Source organism: Anabrus simplex, chromosome 1, assembly GCF_040414725.1.
Source record: "Anabrus simplex isolate iqAnaSimp1 chromosome 1, ASM4041472v1, whole genome shotgun sequence".
NCBI lineage: Eukaryota > Metazoa > Arthropoda > Insecta > Orthoptera > Tettigoniidae > Anabrus > Anabrus simplex.
The window spans coordinates 1,446,736,818-1,446,755,703 of NC_090265.1; the positions used below are offsets into that span (position 1 = coordinate 1,446,736,818).

The 18,886-nt window shown below is 38.0% G+C and overlaps 1 protein-coding gene across 1 annotated transcript in view; it reads left to right on the plus strand.

The window, feature by feature from the left end:
- Positions 1-18,886, plus strand: part of Polr2A (RNA polymerase II subunit RpII215) — a 364,959-nt gene that overhangs the window by 188,679 nt on the left and 157,394 nt on the right. The window contains exon 15 of the mRNA XM_067137935.2: positions 8,947-9,169. Within this exon, the coding sequence (XP_066994036.1) occupies positions 8,947-9,169 (223 nt within the window). The remainder of the gene's footprint in view (positions 1-8,946; positions 9,170-18,886) is intronic.

Here is an 18,886-nt window from a genome sequence, read left to right on the forward strand (position 1 = left end):
CATCCGTTATTACAAGCGATTAAGCGGCGCGATTTTTTCCGTTACCGATATATATGCACCCCGGCGATGATATTGCATGCAATCGATTACCTTCGGCATCGTTTCCTCGCTATATGCACTAGCGATTTCTTCGTCGACATTCGAAGGCGATGTTGGAGTCGATTAGTAATATCCGTCGACAGCTGTTCTGTAAAGAAAATTTGAAATGAAAGAGAACATATTTTCGTAATAAAGGCGTGAATAGCGTGTCCGATAACGGTTGTTAACTCGTGAAAAATTAAGGCTGAATAAACGACTGCTTAATTTTGAGGCTAAATACTGCAATTAAGTAAGAATGGGATACACCTCGAGATATGGCAGAGTGCTTAAACGATTTCATAGGTTAGTTTGTATTTTGTCGCGTATGGTTAAATTACGGAAAGGCTTTTATGAAAATTTATAGCAAGAAAGGTATAATTTCTCTACCGGCGCTTGAAGTGTGTTTTCATCATACGTATAGTATGGTTAAGTTAGGATACCTGATGCTGTTTGAATAAGAAAACTGAAAAGTTTGCAACAAAATGCGATCGATCATCTTCGGTACGGTATAGTTTTCTCACTTTGTGGATTTGCGAGCTCTCTCGTTGACATTCGAAGGCGATGTTGGAGTTGATTAGTAATACCCATCGACTGCTGTTCTCAGGAAAATTCGTAATAAAAGAGTATAACACGTTTTCGTAATAAATGCGTAAATAACGTGGGCGATAGCAGTTGTTAACTTGTAAAAATAAAGACTGAATAAACATCTTAATTTTAGTGTTATATACGGAAATTACGTAAGAATGTCATACACCTCAAGATATGGCAGAGTAAATCACTGATTTCAGAGGATATTTCATATTTTCTCGTGTCTAGTTACGGCTATTTGCTTGTAAATTTTTGGCGAGGAGGTTATTTCTCTACATGCGTTTCAAATATGTTTTCATGATAGGCTACATATACGGTTAGGTTAGGTGACGCTGTTTGAAGAAGATAGCTGAGGTGTTTGCCACAGAAATCTCTGGAGTGATACCGTATTTCTCCGAGTCCAAGACTCTTTGTTTTCCTTTTTTTTCTCCCTCAGAATCTCATGCGAAAACTCATGGCTTGTTGCATTCGCGGCCTAACAGTAAGTTAATGGATACCACTGGCAACTACTGCCGTAACCACGCTGCTTCTTTTCACACGCGCACAGAACTCATTGACAATAAATGACCGTCTCTTTACTACACATCGCTACCGGTTGTACAGTGTACAGTGCCTGTGTGTTTCTCAAATCTGCAGAATGGCATCAAAACATACGACCCTTCGAATTCTTAGGAAAGCCATTGGTACTCAGTGGCAGAGTCATAACGCGTCTATTGTACTTGACGCTTAGTAAAATTAAGGTTTATAGACAGCAGGAATATTTTCGTGATGGATAGTCGTATTGTAAAGATACGTGGAGAAGGTATTGCCAGCAAATTTTCAACGGGTTCTAGTCGATATTATGATGCCAATTTTAAGTTAATGTTTATTAAACACTCGGAAATGTAGAATAATTGTGCAGCCGCAAGAAAATACGGCATAGGCCTAACTAAAGCCAATATTTGGCGTTAGCGTGAAGACAAAGAGCTAAAAAAAATGCGTACTGTACAAAAAATGCATTCAGTGGTCCGGAACAAGGATGCTTTAAAGAACTCGACGATGAGATTGTGAGGTATGTGCACGAAAAACGCAAGGGCGGTTGGCCATACCGTGGCGCAATAAACTCGTTCGTTGACTTTCAACGTTCGCGATTAGGCGTATACATCACTAGCCGTTGAATTTGGCCGCACCTGACAAGCGGGACGTGCGTGTAGCTGTAGCCGGTTATATCTGACGCTGCGTAAAAGTAACAGTTTTATAGACAGCAAGAATAATTTCCTGATGGATCGTTGTATTGTAGAGACACATGGAATAGGTATTGCCGGAAAATTTTCAACAAGTTCTCTTCGGTATTACGATGCCAATGTTAAGTTAATGGTCGTTAAACCCGCGGAAATAAAGAATAATTGTGCAGTCGCAAAAACAAAGAAATACGGGGTGACGAAAGTCAATGTTCGGCGTCTAAAAGTAGTCCAAGAATGCGTAGGCCTGTATGATTTTACAGACTTCTTTTTGAGCCTGATTTAAATTTTTTGAAGGAAAAAGTGGGGTTCATCTTGGATTCGGAGAAATACGGAACTATATTTTTTTTTTTCAGAATGAAACATATTCCACGTGGTATCGGATTACGAAAAATAAGAAACAAGTAAGCCGTAGTGTGGATATCATCTGCGGAAACGCAAGTTTTGAACAAACTGATTGCCGTTTCATACCGATTTTAAAGTGCATGAAGGGTTTCCCGACTTTTATACAAAAATCGGATATAAAGACAATCCGTTATATTGAGTACATTTTTTGCCATTATGAATTCTCGCTATAACGGACTCCTACTGTATTCCACTAGTTTGTATATTCATTGATATGGTGAAATAGAATGCAGTACTTCTTTAAATTGTTGGTTAAAGAAAAGATATTGTTATATTGTTTTTTATTCCTTGATTTGACAACTGATGAAGGGAATGTAAATTGTTTCTGAAACATGTATGACAAAATAAATAATTTTCAATCATTAAAAGTGTCAAAGTATCATTGATAAGGTGGACCTAACAAACTACAGTAAAGCGCCAGTTTAACGAAATGTTCAGATTAGCGAAATTATTTTTAGGCCCCATCCCTTTTCCTTATTTAACATGTGTTAAAATATTCCATTGTAACGAATTTCGAATTTTCAGTATAAGGAATACAAATGTAGCTTTTTTTTTCTTCAAGATATAATTGAAATTCATCCTGTTTTAATCGCCGGCTATTTCACACATGTCTCTATACTAATATCAGCTGGCACACACTATACAACACACAGGCTAAACTACCTAATTACAAATCAGGGGAAAGTAAGCAAACGCATCAAATTTCTAACAAGCGGGTTGGCTACCCAACAGCACATGAAGATTATTTTATTCAGTTTTGGTGTACCAGTACTGAACATCACTACAGAAAAGCTGCGTTAACTCGAAGTCGTTGGGACGCAAAAATCAGACTAAGAACTAACCGTCAACTTGTAATTTAGAAATGCCAAACCTTGCTGCATCACAAAATATTTTAAGACCCGTTACTGCATATAATTAACCTTGATTCACATACATCAAGGTGCATTTACAGCATTCAGATAATGCACTCGGATAACTCTGACAAACATAACCTCACAAGTTCGTTTAGGCTCGGCATTAAAAGAAACAATGCAGTTTTATTGGCATTGACAATATCGTTCGGTGCGCACGAATTGTTTATATGAGCCACATTTTTTCGCCAACTGTCGGCATCGCTAGTGTTGGCGGATTCTGCTTTTCGGCACACTGCCTGTTACGTGATATTGTGTCGTTCCTTAAAACATTGAATACATAATAATTACGATTTCACTCTAACCTAGCAAATATGAAGCACACTGTAGACATACAGAAGTGAGTGAAAGTGCAGAACGCTACCCTGTTCGTTCCGGAAGATGCGTTCTATCATGACACGGATAAATGTTGAATTTAAATTACTCTATAAAGTACTAATTTTTTAAAATGTATAGGCAGTTTTGAATTAACAGTCTGAATTTCGGTAAAGGGACTGACATTGTTCTTTGATTACATAAAATCAGCTTCATGGTCCGTATCGCACTTCAATAGATTCACAATTAAGTATTTATTTATTTTCCACCTAGTCGATACAATGATTGCTTAAGGCAACTTTTAATGGTCAAAAGTGGTACATGTTTCGTATATTATCAACATCTTCAGCCACATAACACTGTTTAGATGAAAAATATATAAAATTGACAAAGTAATGCTTTAGATGAAGTGTCCTTAAAATTAACATAAGATTGACAAGATTAAAACAAACAAATAACTCAAGAGAAAATATATAAATTATTTCTACAATAGAAAGCAGTCGTCAAGGAAACACTTGTACAATATTCCATAGAGAAATTGTCCTAATAAATATTCTTTTCTTAATAATTCATGAAAAACGATCAATTTATAAATTAAAAATTATACAATTTATAAGTAATTATCGAAATGAAGAAATCCTGATATCACAGTGCGGCTCTTATTATTAATGTAGATGAAAATATAACTAATTCCTAGTTGTCAAATTTTATTAAGCCTCTCGGGAAAAGATAAATTTTTTGATTCCGGAATATATAAACTCACATGCTTTGAATGTAAAAATACATACATAGGACAATCTGGCCGCAATTTTAAAGTTAGATATTTGGAACATGTGAATGCTGAAAAACATAGAAGATTCTCAGCAATGAGATCACACATGACTGCCACAGGTCATAAATTTACCAACATAGAACAAGACCTGACCATCATAAAAAAGTTAAAAAAGGGCAGCTTAATGAACACTTATGAAGACCTGTACATTCATCTAGACCAACTTGTAAAGAAAAAGGATAACCTTAATGAGGCTGTAGAATATAAGAATCCATTATATTATCAAATTCTAGTATATTTGAAAATGCTTGAGAAGGATCACGAAAAAAGAATTGGAATTTCTCCACCTACAGATAGCCCTACAACTTATTCCTCCTCAGTTGAAGCTATAGGTGACAGCAAGGAAGTTCTTGACACACCTATATCCCCCGCTCCTCCACCTCCTCAGGTGCAAGAGCAAGGAAGAACGCATCATCAATATTACACCCGGCGCAAAACTGTGAAAGAATGGCAGGAGTTACTGTTCCAAAGGAAAGCAGGCTTAATAAAATTTGACAACTAGGAATTAGTTATATTTTCATCTACATTAATAATAAGAGCCGCACTGTGATATCAGGATTTCTTCATTTCGATAATTACTTATAAATTGTATAATATTTAATTTAGAAATTGATTGTTTTTCATGAATTATTAAGAAAAGAATATTTATTAGGACAATTTCTCTATGGAATATTGTACAAGTGTTTCCTTGACGACTGCTTTCTATTGTAGAAATAATTTATATATTTTCTCTTGAGTTATTTGTTTGTTGTAATCTTGTCAATCTTATGTTAATTTTAAGGACACTTCATGTAAAGCATTACTTTGTCATTATATATTTTTGATCTAAACAGTGTTATGTGGCTGAAGATGTTGATAATATACGAAACATGTACCACTTTTGACCATTAAAAGTTGCCTTAAGCAATCATTGTATCGACTAGGTGGAAAATAAATAAATACTTAATTGTGAATTGTTCTTTGAATTACAAATTATCCATATTTTGAATTAAATAGTTGAAAAACCGTATTTATGTTTTCAGGAACGAGTTGTTCTTCGAATTAGGCGAGATTGTGAAATAACTGATTTTGAATTATCAAGGTCTACTGTATGTAGGATTCATTTCTTATACATAAAAAGCAAATTAAAGCCAATTTTCTATTTCAAACAATACCAGTATCTTCAAATATTGGGATGTGCAGGCTGGGTTACACTATTCCCGTTTACAGGATACGGTTCAGGTAGCCATTTTCCATACGTGTACGCGATTGGTCGAGCTGGATATTGATTTCTAAGTTAATCAGTACGTAAGAAGTAACGCTATTGGCTGGGTAGGAACCCCACATTTACAATCAACCAATGAACTTTATGGTTTTACATCTCTACCTTCAGTACTGCATTTTGTTTATTCACGTGTCATGGCGCATTCGTTGTTTGTCTTTCGTTTGTGAAGCAACGTGTTTATTAGTGTGCCAGTTAACATTTTCGCCAATATGGATCAAAAGAAGCAAAGCAGTGTTCTTTAAAAGAAAAATATGAAACTATGTGCAGGTGGACAAAGCTGTTTATACATGGTTTGTTAAAATGCGGGTCAGAAACATTCTTGTCACTGGCCCACTGTTATGCGAGCATGCACGATCCTTTGCATGTTCGCTTGGATTTCTGAAATTCATGGGAAGTACTGGTTGGCTTCATAGGTTCCAGGAAAGATAGGCATTTCCCACAAGGTTGTAAATGGTGAAGCAAACAGTGTCCCAAAGGAAGTTGCATCTTCATGGTGGATGGAGACACTATCAGCTGCCTTGAAAGAATATTCACTGGCGGATTTGTATAATGCAGATGAGACTGCATTATTCTACAAATTAATGCTGAACAAAACCCTTGAATTCAAGAGAAGTGTTTTGGGGACAAAAGCTCGAAAGAACTGATTACGGCGCTTTTATGCATATACTCCACAGGGACGGATAAACTGAAGCCTCCCATTATTGGAAAGTTTGGGAAGCTAAGGTGCTTCAAGGGAGTATATCATCTGCCCTGTGAATATAGGCACAAGAACAAGGCATGGATGACATCAGTGGTCTTCGAAAAGTGGTTGTTGTGCTTAGAATGTCGTATGAAGCCCGAAAAGAGGATAATTCTTCTCATCTTAGACAATAGCTCCTGTCACAATTGTGTACCTTGCCATTTGGAGCACGTGAAAGTTTTATTTTTGCCTCCAAATACTACCTCAGTTCTGCAGCCACAGGATCAGGGGATAATTCACGTGGTGAAGCGCCATTACCGAGCTCATGTCGTCTGGCGTATGTTATGTAACATTGCCTCAGAGAGAGACATTAATGTCTACTTACTGGAAGCAATGAAGATGTTCGTAGAAGTGATGCAGAAACTGGAAGCATTTGTGTGTAAAGTGTAAATCTGTAGATCATCCACTCCTGAAGCCATATTGTTACTATTGTAATGCTCCTTCAATCTTTCTTCTTGTTCTTTCGCATATCCTTTCCAGTATTTTAACTACCTGCAATATAAGTTTGATTCCTCCATAGTTACCACAAACTTCTTGTCCCCTTTCTTAAATGGTATTATCCCTTTTTTCCAGTCTTCTGGTATACATTTGTGTTTCCACGTATACTTTAGTAGTCTGTACAACCATTGCATGCCAACCTTTATCATTTCCACACTGATTTCATCCATCCCTGTTGCTTTTCCCACCTTCATCTTTTGTACTGCTAACTCCACCTCCAGCATTGTTATATCATCCTCTGTTGTTGAGTCCTCACACTGTATTGCTTCTGTCTCCCTGGTACAGTAGTTCATATTATCAAAATACTCCTTCCATCTTTTCTTTATCTCTTCTGGGTTTGTTAACGATTCCCCATCTTTCTTTTTCACTAGCTTTGTGATAACTCTGTCCTCTTACTGATAAGTCCATACGCATCCTCTTACCTGCCACTAATATCCACTTCCATTTTTTGTGTTAATTCTTCCCAACTCCTCTCCTTTTCTTCTCCTACCACCTTCTTACATCTCAGTTTGCTGTTGAAATACTTCCTTTTGCTTTCTTCTCTTTGATCTCGGTTCCATTCTCGCCAGGCTGTCTGCTTTTCTTTCACTACTTTCCTCATTTTCTCATTCCACCACGGTGTCTCCTTTTCTTTCACTCTTGTAGATGTCCTGCCACAACCACTCTCTGCTGCACTAACAAATGCTTTTTTAAAATTGGCCCACTCCTCTTCTACATTTCCCACTTCAGTAACTGGGATTTGTTGCTTCACACTCTCCTGAAAATCTTCCTATACATTTTTGTCATTCAATTTCCATACATTTTGCTTTCACTTATCTCTCTTAATTTTTCCATTTTTCCAAACTGTAATTTTGCCACCATAACTCCATGGTCCTCATCAAATGCTTCTCCTGGTAAAGCTGTCACATCCATCAACTTCCTGCAATTTGTCCTTTCCACCAAAAAGTAGTCAGTTACTGATTTTGTTCTCAATTTTCCTACCGTTTTCCTTTCGAAACCATGTATTCCCACTATAAATCCATTCCTTAACTCTCGTTTCCGACCTTTGCATTCAGATCTCCCATAATAACCACTTCCACACCTGATATTTCTCTTTCTGCTTTTTCCAACAATCCTTCAATATCTTCTTCCCTGTTTCCTGTCTGTGGTGCATACACATGTATGAAGTCCATCACTTCATTCTTCATCTTTAATCTAGTCTTCATTATTCCGTCACTCACACATTCTACCACTTCAACATACTCCTCCAATTGCTTTGAAATGATTAGTCCCACTCCGTTTATTGCCTCCTCGCCACCACTCCAGTATAATGTGTATCCTTTCCTCAGTTTCTTTCTTCTGTTACCTATCCATTTCACTTCACTCAGCCCCATCATTTCCACCTTCTCCTTCTTTATGAAATCTGCTACTTCCTCTGCCTTTCCTGCCAAGGTCATAAGATTTATTATTCCTATCTTAAAGTTACCGGTTGCCCATTTCTCACAGTTCCTCCAGTACGCTGGGGACTGCACGTCGCTTTAAGTAGGTGATGCCCTAACCTTTTCCCAGATTGATTCACTAGTACCATATATATAGGCTATTATTACAATGGGTTCGCCACTCCCAAAGGCACGCTGAGGTGAAACGCTGGCAATTTCATGATTGAAAAGACCTAAGGGCTTAAATGTTTATCATATTTATAATTTGCAGTGCAACAAGTATGTTGGATTGATTGCTTTTTGAGTCTTCTATTTCTTGGTTTTCTCCCTTCAAGAGTGGGTGACTTTTTACTCTTCATGTAATTGACTGATTTCGATTTATTGCTCACTCGGTATCTCCAGTTTCTGTGTTTAAATATATATCAGTTACTTTCTGTATGATAAAACAGAAAACAAATTTTAATTCAGGATAGTGTTCAATTGCATTCAGACCAAACATACCAGAATTTGTAAATTCCAATATAAATGTTTTGATTTTACTTTCAGGATTTACTTCTTGTGAGCTTTAAATAACTCTTAAGAGTTTATTATTTCTAGTCCAATTTGTTAATTTTTATGGGGTTATTTCAAAGTGCTTTATTGCTGTATTTTTAACTTAATAGAAATTATTCTCCTCAGGTTATTGCCTGTGTGGGTCAGCAAAACGTAGAAGGAAAAAGAATTCCGTTTGGTTTCCGTAAACGTACTTTGCCTCACTTCATCAAGGATGATTATGGTCCAGAGTCAAGAGGCTTTGTAGAAAACTCCTATCTGGCCGGTCTTACTCCATCAGAGTTCTTTTTTCATGCTATGGGAGGACGAGAAGGTCTTATTGATACTGCTGTAAAGACTGCTGAAACTGGTGAGTATCTTGTGAATGTTTGTTTTCAATCAATCACTACTGCTCTGCATTTAGTGCAGTCCATGTGCAGAGATCTTTACCCTTTATTTAAAATCATATTTATGTGATAACCCCAATGAGGATCTTTTCTTATATTAACACTTGGGTACTTACAATGATCCCCAAAGGGAACTTTCACCCCATCAACACAGTAATTAAAACTGAGAGGACTTTTCCTATTTGTGAAAATCATACCATTGTTTACTGTCTATCTCACAACATTGAGGTCATTTTGCAGTTGCTCACAATCTTGTAACTTATTTATTACTCTGTACAGAGTAAAATCATGTGCAAAAAGCCTTATCTCTGATTCCACTTTTTTACACATATCATTGATATATATAAGAAAACATAAGGTCCAGTAATACTGCCTTGAGGAATTCCCCTCTTATTTATTACAGGGACAGATACAGCTTCGCCTACTCTAATTCTCTTGAGTTCTATTTTCTAGAAACATAGCCACCAATTCAGTCACTCTTTTGTCAAGTCCAGTTGCACTCACTTTTGTCCATAGTTTCTCATGATCTACCCTATGAAATGCCTTAGATAGGTCAGTCGCGATACATTCCAATTGACCTCCTGAATTCAGGATATATGCTATATCTTGCTGGAATCCTACAAGTTGAGCTTCAGTGGAATAACATTTCCTAAACCCAAACTGCCTTCTATCACCCATTTATTAATTTCGCAAACATGTCTAATATAATCAGAAAGAATGCTTTCCCAAAGCTTACATGCAGTGCATGTCAAACTGACTGGCCTTTAATTTTCAGCTTTATGTCTATCACCCTTTTCTTTGTACAAAGAGGCTACTGTAGCAACTCTACATTCATTTGGTATAGCTCTTTCATGCAAGCAATAATCAAATAAGTACAGTAGAAGTCTGTTATAGCAAGAATTCATAACTGCGAAAAATTTACTCGCTGTAACGGATTGTTATGTCCGATTTTTGTATAAAAGTCGGAAAAACCCCCATGCTCATTAAAATCGGTATGAAACGGCAATCACTTTGTTCAAAACTTGCCTTTCCGTAGATGATATCCACACTACGGCTTACGTGTTTATTTTTCGTAATCCGATACTACATGAAAGTGTATGTTTAATTTCGTTCTGAAAAAAATATAGTACTGTATTTCTCCGAATCCAAGATGAACCCCACTTTTTCCTTTAAGAAATTTAAATCAGGCTCAAAAAAGAACTTCGTAAAATCATATGAATGCTTTGTTGTACAGTAGGCCTGCACATTTTTATACTATTTTTAGGCGCCGAACATTTGATTTTTGTCATGCTGTATTTCTTTTTGCGGCTGCACAATTATTCTTTATTTCTGCGGGTTTAAGGACCATTAACTTAACATTGGCATCATAATACCGAAGAGAACAAGTTGAAAATTTGCCGGCAATACCTATTACCAATTCTCCAAATCCAAGATGAACCCCACTTTTTCCTTCAAAAAATACGCATGTAGAGAAATAACCTCCTCGCAAAAATTTACATGTAAATAACATTTCCTAAATTTAACTAGATGCGAGAAGATATGAAATATCCTCTGAAATCAGTGATGTACTCTGCCATATCTTGAGATTTATCACATTCTTACTTAATTTCCGTATATAACATTAAAATTAAGATATCGTTTACTTCAGTCTTTATTTTTAACGACTTAACAACTGCCATCAGCCGTGTTATTTACGCATCTACAATACGACGATCCATCAGGAAATTATTCTTGCTGTCTACAAAACTCTTACTCAGCATCAGATATAACCTGCTACCGCTATAAGCATGCCTCGCTTGCCGGGTTCGGCCAAATTTAGCGGGAAGCGATGTATAGGCCTAATCGCGGACGTTGAAAGTCAATGAACAAGTTTAATTTGCCACGGTATGGCCATTCCGCACTTGCATTTTTCGTGCACATATTTCATACTTTTAATCTTAGACTTTTTAAAGTGTCCTTGTTGCGGATCACTGAATGCATTTTTTGTACAGTACGCAGTTTTTAGCTCTTTTGTCTTCACGCTAACGCCAAATATTTGCTTTAGTTAGCCCTATGCCGTATTTTCTTGCGGCTGTACAATTATTCTACATTTCCGAGTGTTTAATAACCATTAACTTAAAATCATAATATCGACTAGAACCCGTTGAAAATTTGCCGGCAATACCGTTTCCACGTATCTTTACAATACGACTATACATACATACATTATCATTATAGACTATTATGCCTTTCAGCGTTCAGTCTGCAAGCCTCTGTGAATTTACTAAACGTTGCCACAATCCTTGATTTGCAACTAGTGTTGTGGGCTCATTTAGTTCTATATCTCTTATATTTAAATCGTTAGAAACAGAATCTAACCATCGTCGTCTTGGTCTCCCTCTACTTCGCTTACCCTCCATAGCAGAGTCCATTATTCTCCTAGGTAACCTATCCTCCTCCATTCGCCTCACATGACCCCACCACCGAAGCCGGTTTATGCGTGTACAGCTCCATCCATAGAGTTCATTCCTAAATTAGTCTTTATCTCCTCATTCCAAGTACCCTCCTGCCATTGTTCTCACCTGTTTGTACCAGCAATCATTCTTGCTACTTTCATGTCTGTTACTTCTAACTTATGAATAAGATATTCTGAGTCAACCCAGCTTTCATTCCTGTAAAGCAAAGTTGGTCTGAAAACAGACCGATGTAAAGATAGTTTTGTTTGGGAGCTGACTTCCTTCTTATAGAATATTGCTGATCACAACCGAGCTCACTGCATTAGCTTTACTACACCTTGATTCAATCTCACTATATTACCATCCTGGGAGAACACACAACCTAAATACTTGAAATTATCAACCTGTTCTAGCTTTGTATCACCAATCTGACATTCAGTTCTGTTGAATTTCTTACCTACTGACATCAATTTAGTCTTCGAGAGGCTAATTTTCATACCATACTCATCGCACCTATTTTCAAGTTCCAAGATATTAGACTGCAGGCTTTCGGCACAGTCTGCCATTAAGACCAAGTCGTCAGCATAGGCCAGACTGCTTACTACATTTCCACCTAAATAAATCCCTCCTTGCCATTTTATACCTTTCAGCAGATGATCCATGTAAACTACAAACAGCAAAGGTGAAAGATTACAGCCTTGTCTAACCCCTGTAAGTACCCTGAACCAAGAACTCATTCTATCATCAATTCTCACTGAAGCCCAATTGTCAACATAAATGTCTTTGATTGATTTTAATAATCTACCTTTAATTCTATAGTCCCCCAGTACAGTGAACATCTTTTCCCTCGGTACCCTGTCATATGCTTTCTCTAGATCTACGAAACATAAACAGAACTGCCTATTCCTCTCGTAGCATTTTTCAATTACCTGGCGCATACTGAAAATCTGATCCTGACAGCCTCTCTGTGGTCTGAAACCACACAGGTTTTCATCCAACTTCCTCTCAACGACTGATCGCACCCTCCCTTCCAAGATGCCAGTGAATACTTTCCCTGGTACACTAATCAATGAGATACCTTGATAGTTGTTGCAATCCTTCCTGTTCCCTTGCTTATAGATAGGTGCAATTACTGCTTTTGTCCAATCTGAAGGTACCTTACCAACACTCCATGCTAATTTTACTACTCTATGAAGCCGTTTCATCCCTGCCTTCCCACTGTACTTCACCATTTCAGGTCTAATTTCATCTATTCCTGCTGCCTTATGACAATGGAGTTTATTTACCATCCTTTCCACTTCCTCAAGCATAATTTCACCAACATCATTTTCCTCCTCCCCATGAGCTTGGCTGTTTGCAACACCACCAGGATGATTTCCTTTTACCTTGAGATGTTCAAAATATTCCCTCCACCTCTCCAGTGATTCCTTGGGATCTATTATGAGTTCACCTGAATTACTCAAAACACTGTTCATTTCCTTTTTCCCTCCCTTCCTAAGATTCTTTATTACTGTCCAGAAAGGTTTCCCTGCTGCTTGACCTAGCCTTTCCAGGTTATTACCGAAATCTTCCCATGGCTTCTTTTTGGATTCAGCAACTGTTTGTTTCACTCTGTTTCTTTCATCTACGTACAAATCCCTGTCTGCCTCGGCCCTTGTTTGGAGCCATTTCTGATAAGCCTTCTTTTTACGTTTACAGGCTGCTCTCACTTCATCATTTCACCAAGATGTTCGCCTTTTCCCATCCTTGCACACAGTTGTTCCTAGACATTCCCTTGCTGTTTCTACTACAGCATCCCTGTATGCCACTCATTCTCTTTCTATATCATGCTTACTGTCTACTGTTCGAAACTTCTCACTAATCATATCCATGTACTTCTAATTTCCTCATCCTGGAGATTTTCTACCCTTACTCGTTTGCAGATAGATTTCACTTTGTCTACCCTAGGCCTAGAGATACTTAGTTCACTACAGATCAGATAGTGGTCTGTATCATCGAAAAATCCACAAAAAACTTGTACATTCCTAACAGTTTTCCTGAATTCAAAGTCTGTTAAGGTATAGTCTATTATGGATCTGGTACTCCTAGGCTCCCATGTGTAGCATGAATAGCCTTATGCTTGAAGAATGTATTCATAACAGCTAAACCCATACTAGCACAGAAATCCAGCAGACGCTTCCCATTCACATTAGCTTCCATATCTTCCTCACGTTTACCAATCACCCTTCCGTATCCTTCAGTTCTATTCCCAACTCTCGCATTGAAATCGCCCGTTAGCACTATTCTATCCTTGCTGTTGACCCTGACCACGATGTCACTCAATGCTTCATAAAACTTGTCAACTTCATCCTCATCTGCACCCTCACATGGTGAATACACGGACACAATTCTTGTCCTAATTCCTCCAACTGACAAATCTACCCACATCATTCGCTCATTTATGTGCCTAACAGAAACTATGTTGCATGCAATGCTATTCCTGATAAAAAGCCCTAGCCCAGACTCTGCCCTTCCCTTTCTAACACCCGTCAAGTACACTTTATAATCTCCTATCTCTTCCTCGTTATCTCCCCTTACCTGAATATCGCTTACTCCTAGCACATCCAGATGCATCCTCTTTGCTGACTCAGCCAGTTCTACCTTCTTTCTTCCATAAGCCCCATTAATATTGATAGCTCCCCATCGAATTCCATTTCGTTCGCCAAGTTATTTCCAAGGAGTCCCTCGCCTGTCAAATGGGAGTGGGACTCCATTACTCCCATAGTTCCGAGGCTTGCTTAAAATGTTCTGAGCTTGGTAAATTCATGAAGCAGGATGCTACCCTACTTGCACATAGTCCAAGTGAGGATCTCTCCTCTTAACGGGTTATGGACCACTGGTGAATTGTATAGTCCTAGCCGCCTGAGCACAAGGAGGGCCATGACTCAGAATATGTCCGAGATGCCCACTCCCATTCCATAGCAACTGGGGTTGCCCATGGTTCACGAACTAGGACATGACTACAGTAACCCACAAACATGAACCATCCATCACCATTATCCATCACGAAAATATTCCTGCTGTCTATAAAACTTAATTTTACTAAGTGTCAAGTACAATAGAAGTGTTATAACTGTGCTACTGAGTAGCCATGGCTTTTCTAAGAATTCGAACGGTCGCATGTTTTGATGCCATTCTGCAGATTTGGGAAACACACAGGCACTGTACACTGTACAACCGGTAGCGATGTGTAGTAAAGAGGCGGTCGTTTATTGTCAACGAGTTCTGTGCGCGTGTGGAAAGAAGTGTGGTTACCGAAGTAGTTGCCAGTGGTATCCATTAACGTTCTCTTAGGCCGCGAATGCAACAACCCTTGAGTTTTCGCATGGGATTCTGAGGAAAAAAAGTCTTGGATTCGGAGAAATACGGTATCACTCCAGAGACTTCTGTCGCAAACACCTCAGCTTTCTTCTTCAACAGCGTCACCTAACCTAACCGTATATGTATCATGAAAACATATTTGAAACGCATGTAGAGAAATAACCTTCTCGCAAAAAAATTACATGAAATAGCATTTCCGAAATTTAACTAGACGCAAGAAGATGTAAAATATCCTCTGAAATCTGTGATGTACTCTGCCATATCTTGAGGTGCATCACTTTCTTAGTACTTATTTCTGTATATAACATTAATATTTAGATATCATTTACTTCAGTCTTTATTTCTAACGAGTTAACTGATATCGACCACGTTATTTATGCAATTATTACGAAAACGTGTTGTCCTCTTTCATTTTGATTTTTCTGTACAGAACAGCAGTCGAAGGGTATTACTAATCAACTCCAACATCGCCTTTGAATGCCAAGGAGAGAGCTTGCAAATGCACAAAGTGAGAAAACTATACCGTACCGAAGATGATCGATCGCATTTTGTTGCAAACGTTTCAGCTTTCTTATTCAAACAGCGTCACGTATCCTAACTTAACCATACTATACGTATGATGAAAACACACTGCAAGCGCCAGTTGAGAAATGATAACCTTTTCGCCAGAAATTTTCATAATAGCCTTTCCGTAATTTAACCAGACGCGACAAAATACAAACTAACCTCTGAAATCAATTAAGAACTCTGCCATATCTCAAGGTGTATCCCATTCTTACTTAATTGCTGTATTTAGCCTGAAAATTAAGTGGTGGTTTAGTCAGCCTTAATTTTTAATGAGTTATCAACTGTTATTGGACACGTTATTTACTCATTTATTACGAAAATGTGTTATCCTCTTTCATTTCGATTTTTTTTTTAGAGAACAGCAGTCTAAGGGTATTACTAATCAACTCCAACATCGCCTTCGAATGATGACGAGAGAACTCGCTAGTGCACATAGCGAGGAAACGATGCCGAAAGTAATCAGTCGCATGCAGTATCATCGCTGGAGTGCATAAATATTGGTAACTGAAAAAATCGGGCTCACTTAATCGCTCGTAATAAGGGATGTGTCAGTGATACGGTTCTCGCTGTAACCGAAGGATGATACACAGTTTATATAGGAATTTTGAAGGGAGAGAAAGAAGTCGTCGCTGTAACGGAGTTCTCGTTATATGCCGTACTCGCTATAGCGGACTTCTATTGTACTTCAGATATGGTACTATATCCCAACCCATTGTCTTTAGTATATCCCCCAAAACCTTATCAATTCCAGTTGCTTTTCTAGTTTTCAACTTTTGTATCTTACTGTAAATGTCATTGTTGTCATAGGTAATTTTGGTACTTCTTTAGTATTAGTCACCTCCTCTATCTGGACATTATCCTTGTAACGAACAATCTTTACATACTGCTGACTGAATACTTCTGCCTTTTGAAGATCCTCGCATACATACTCCCCCTGTTCATTAATGATTCCTGGAATCTCCTTTGTGGAACCTGTTTCTGCCTTAAAGTACGTACACATACTCTTCCATTTTTCACTAAAATTTTTATGACCGCCAATTATGCTTGCCATCGTGTTATCCTTAGCTGACTTCTTTGCTAGATTCAATTTCCTATTAAGTTCGTTCAATTTCTCCTTACTTCCACAGCCATTTCTAACTCTATTTGTTTCCATCCTGGACCTCCTCCTTAGTCCTCTTACTTCTCTGTTATTATATAGTAGATCTTTACCATTCCTTACCACCTTTGTAAGTACAAACCTATTTTCACATTCCTTAATAATTGCTGTAAACCCATCCCAGAGTCTGTTTACATTTTTATTAACCGTTTTTCACTGTACTTAGTTACTTTTTAAAAACTCCCTCATGCCTGTTTAATCAGCCATATGGTACTGCGTAGTAGTCCTAATTTTAATATGTTCCTTTCTTTCACATTTATTTTTAAATATGACAAAAACAGCTTCGTGATCACTAATACCATCTATTACTTCAGTTTCTGTATAGAGCTCATCTGGTTGTATCAGCACCACATCCAGAATATTCTTCCCTCTAGTTGGTTCCGTCACGTTCTGGATCAGATGCCCTTCCCTTATTAACTTATTTACCATTTTTTGTTCATGCTTCCTGTCGTTCGCATTACCTTCCCAATTGACATTTGGTAAATTGAGATCACCCGCTACAATCACGTTCCTTTCTTTATCGTTTCCCACATAGCTGATTCATCATCAACATCATCATAATCGTCGTCATCATTTTCCTTTATCCAGCTGTAGCCGGGTAGGGGCAAATATGGTTCCTCTCCACTTTCTTCGGTCTTTCCACCACTCCTCCTCCAACACTGTTCCCAGTTCAGGTTTCTTTCTATAATACTGCGTTGGATTGTATCCTTCTATCTCAGTCATGGTCGTCCACGCCCTCTCCTTCTTTGAATTTGCATTTCTATCACCTTATTTTTGGCATTTTTTCGTCGCTCATTCGCTTTATGTGCCCAAACCATCTTAGTCGGCTCTTCTCTATTCTGTCATTCATTTTTTCCACTCCAATTTCTTTCCGGATATTTTCATTCCTTATTTTGTCTCTTCTACTCTTCTGTATCATACTCCTCAAGAACTTCATTTCGGCTGCCTGTATTTGACTCTCATCCTTTTTTGTCATTGTCCAAGTTTCTGCTCCGTAAGTTGTTATGGGTACGTAATACATCTTGTACATAGTATTCTTTGCTTCCATTGGCACATCTTTGTTCCATAACATGTTTCTTACACCATGATAGAAACAACTTCCAGCTTGAGTCCTCTTATTAATCTCAGCATCCAGTCGAGCATTCTCCATTAATTCACTCCCCAGGTGTTTGAACATTTCCACTAGTTCGAGGGGCTTGTCTGCAAGTCTAATCTGACCTTTTCCTTCTTTCTCCCCTCTAGTCATAACAAGAGTTTTACTCTTTTCTACACTTATTTTCAATCCACATTCTTCGATCTTCCCATTCACCACATTCAACTGTCCTTGAACCTTCCTGTCGTCTTCTCCCCAAATCACAATATCATCTGCAAATAACATCATGTTCATTTCTCTTCCTCCATATGCTGCTTTTGCTGTTATCATGATGTCATCCATTACTATTGTAAACAGGATTGGTGATAGAACACTTCCCTATCTCAGCCCACTAGAGTAGAACGCAGCCCGGAAGGCGGTTTCGTTGCGCGGATAGAGACAGAAGTATGAGGTGCAGTGATGCCAATTTGCCTACTCATAACAGCATGTATGTGTAAACATTTTTTCGTCCAGTTATATCTTTAATTCCAAAGCAACGACCTATAATTTTGTGGGCTTAAAAGTTTCATGAAAGTCCAAATTAATTTTTAACATCAAAACGCCGAGAAAGTGTTGAGGGAAATTTTCGAGATATTAACGAAGGTAAATGGACGGTCCAGTTTCAATGCCTTAGGATATTCGCCGTTTTTATACATATCAAATATTGTTGTATGCAGAACATTTTTATTGAAATCATCGAGGACTGTTACTGGCTTCTTCCTCTAAGGGTTCTTCTCTGGCGACCTGAACACCGCATTATTTTTATTTCCGAAGCTTGTTTTATCCTCTGTATTGTTCGCAGGCCGATACCGCACGCGAGTGCTGTCTTCTTTTGAAGCGTGACAACATGGCGTTCCTCACCTTCTCCGCCTATGAACGCCTGCTGCTGCATGCTTACAAAATACAAATACACTTAAAATACTATTTCCCTCGCTTGTCGACGGAATACTTGTCTTATTGCTCTTCCTGGATCTATCGTACACACGCAAATAGTTCCCTAAATTCGTTGATTATGATATTTACAAATAAT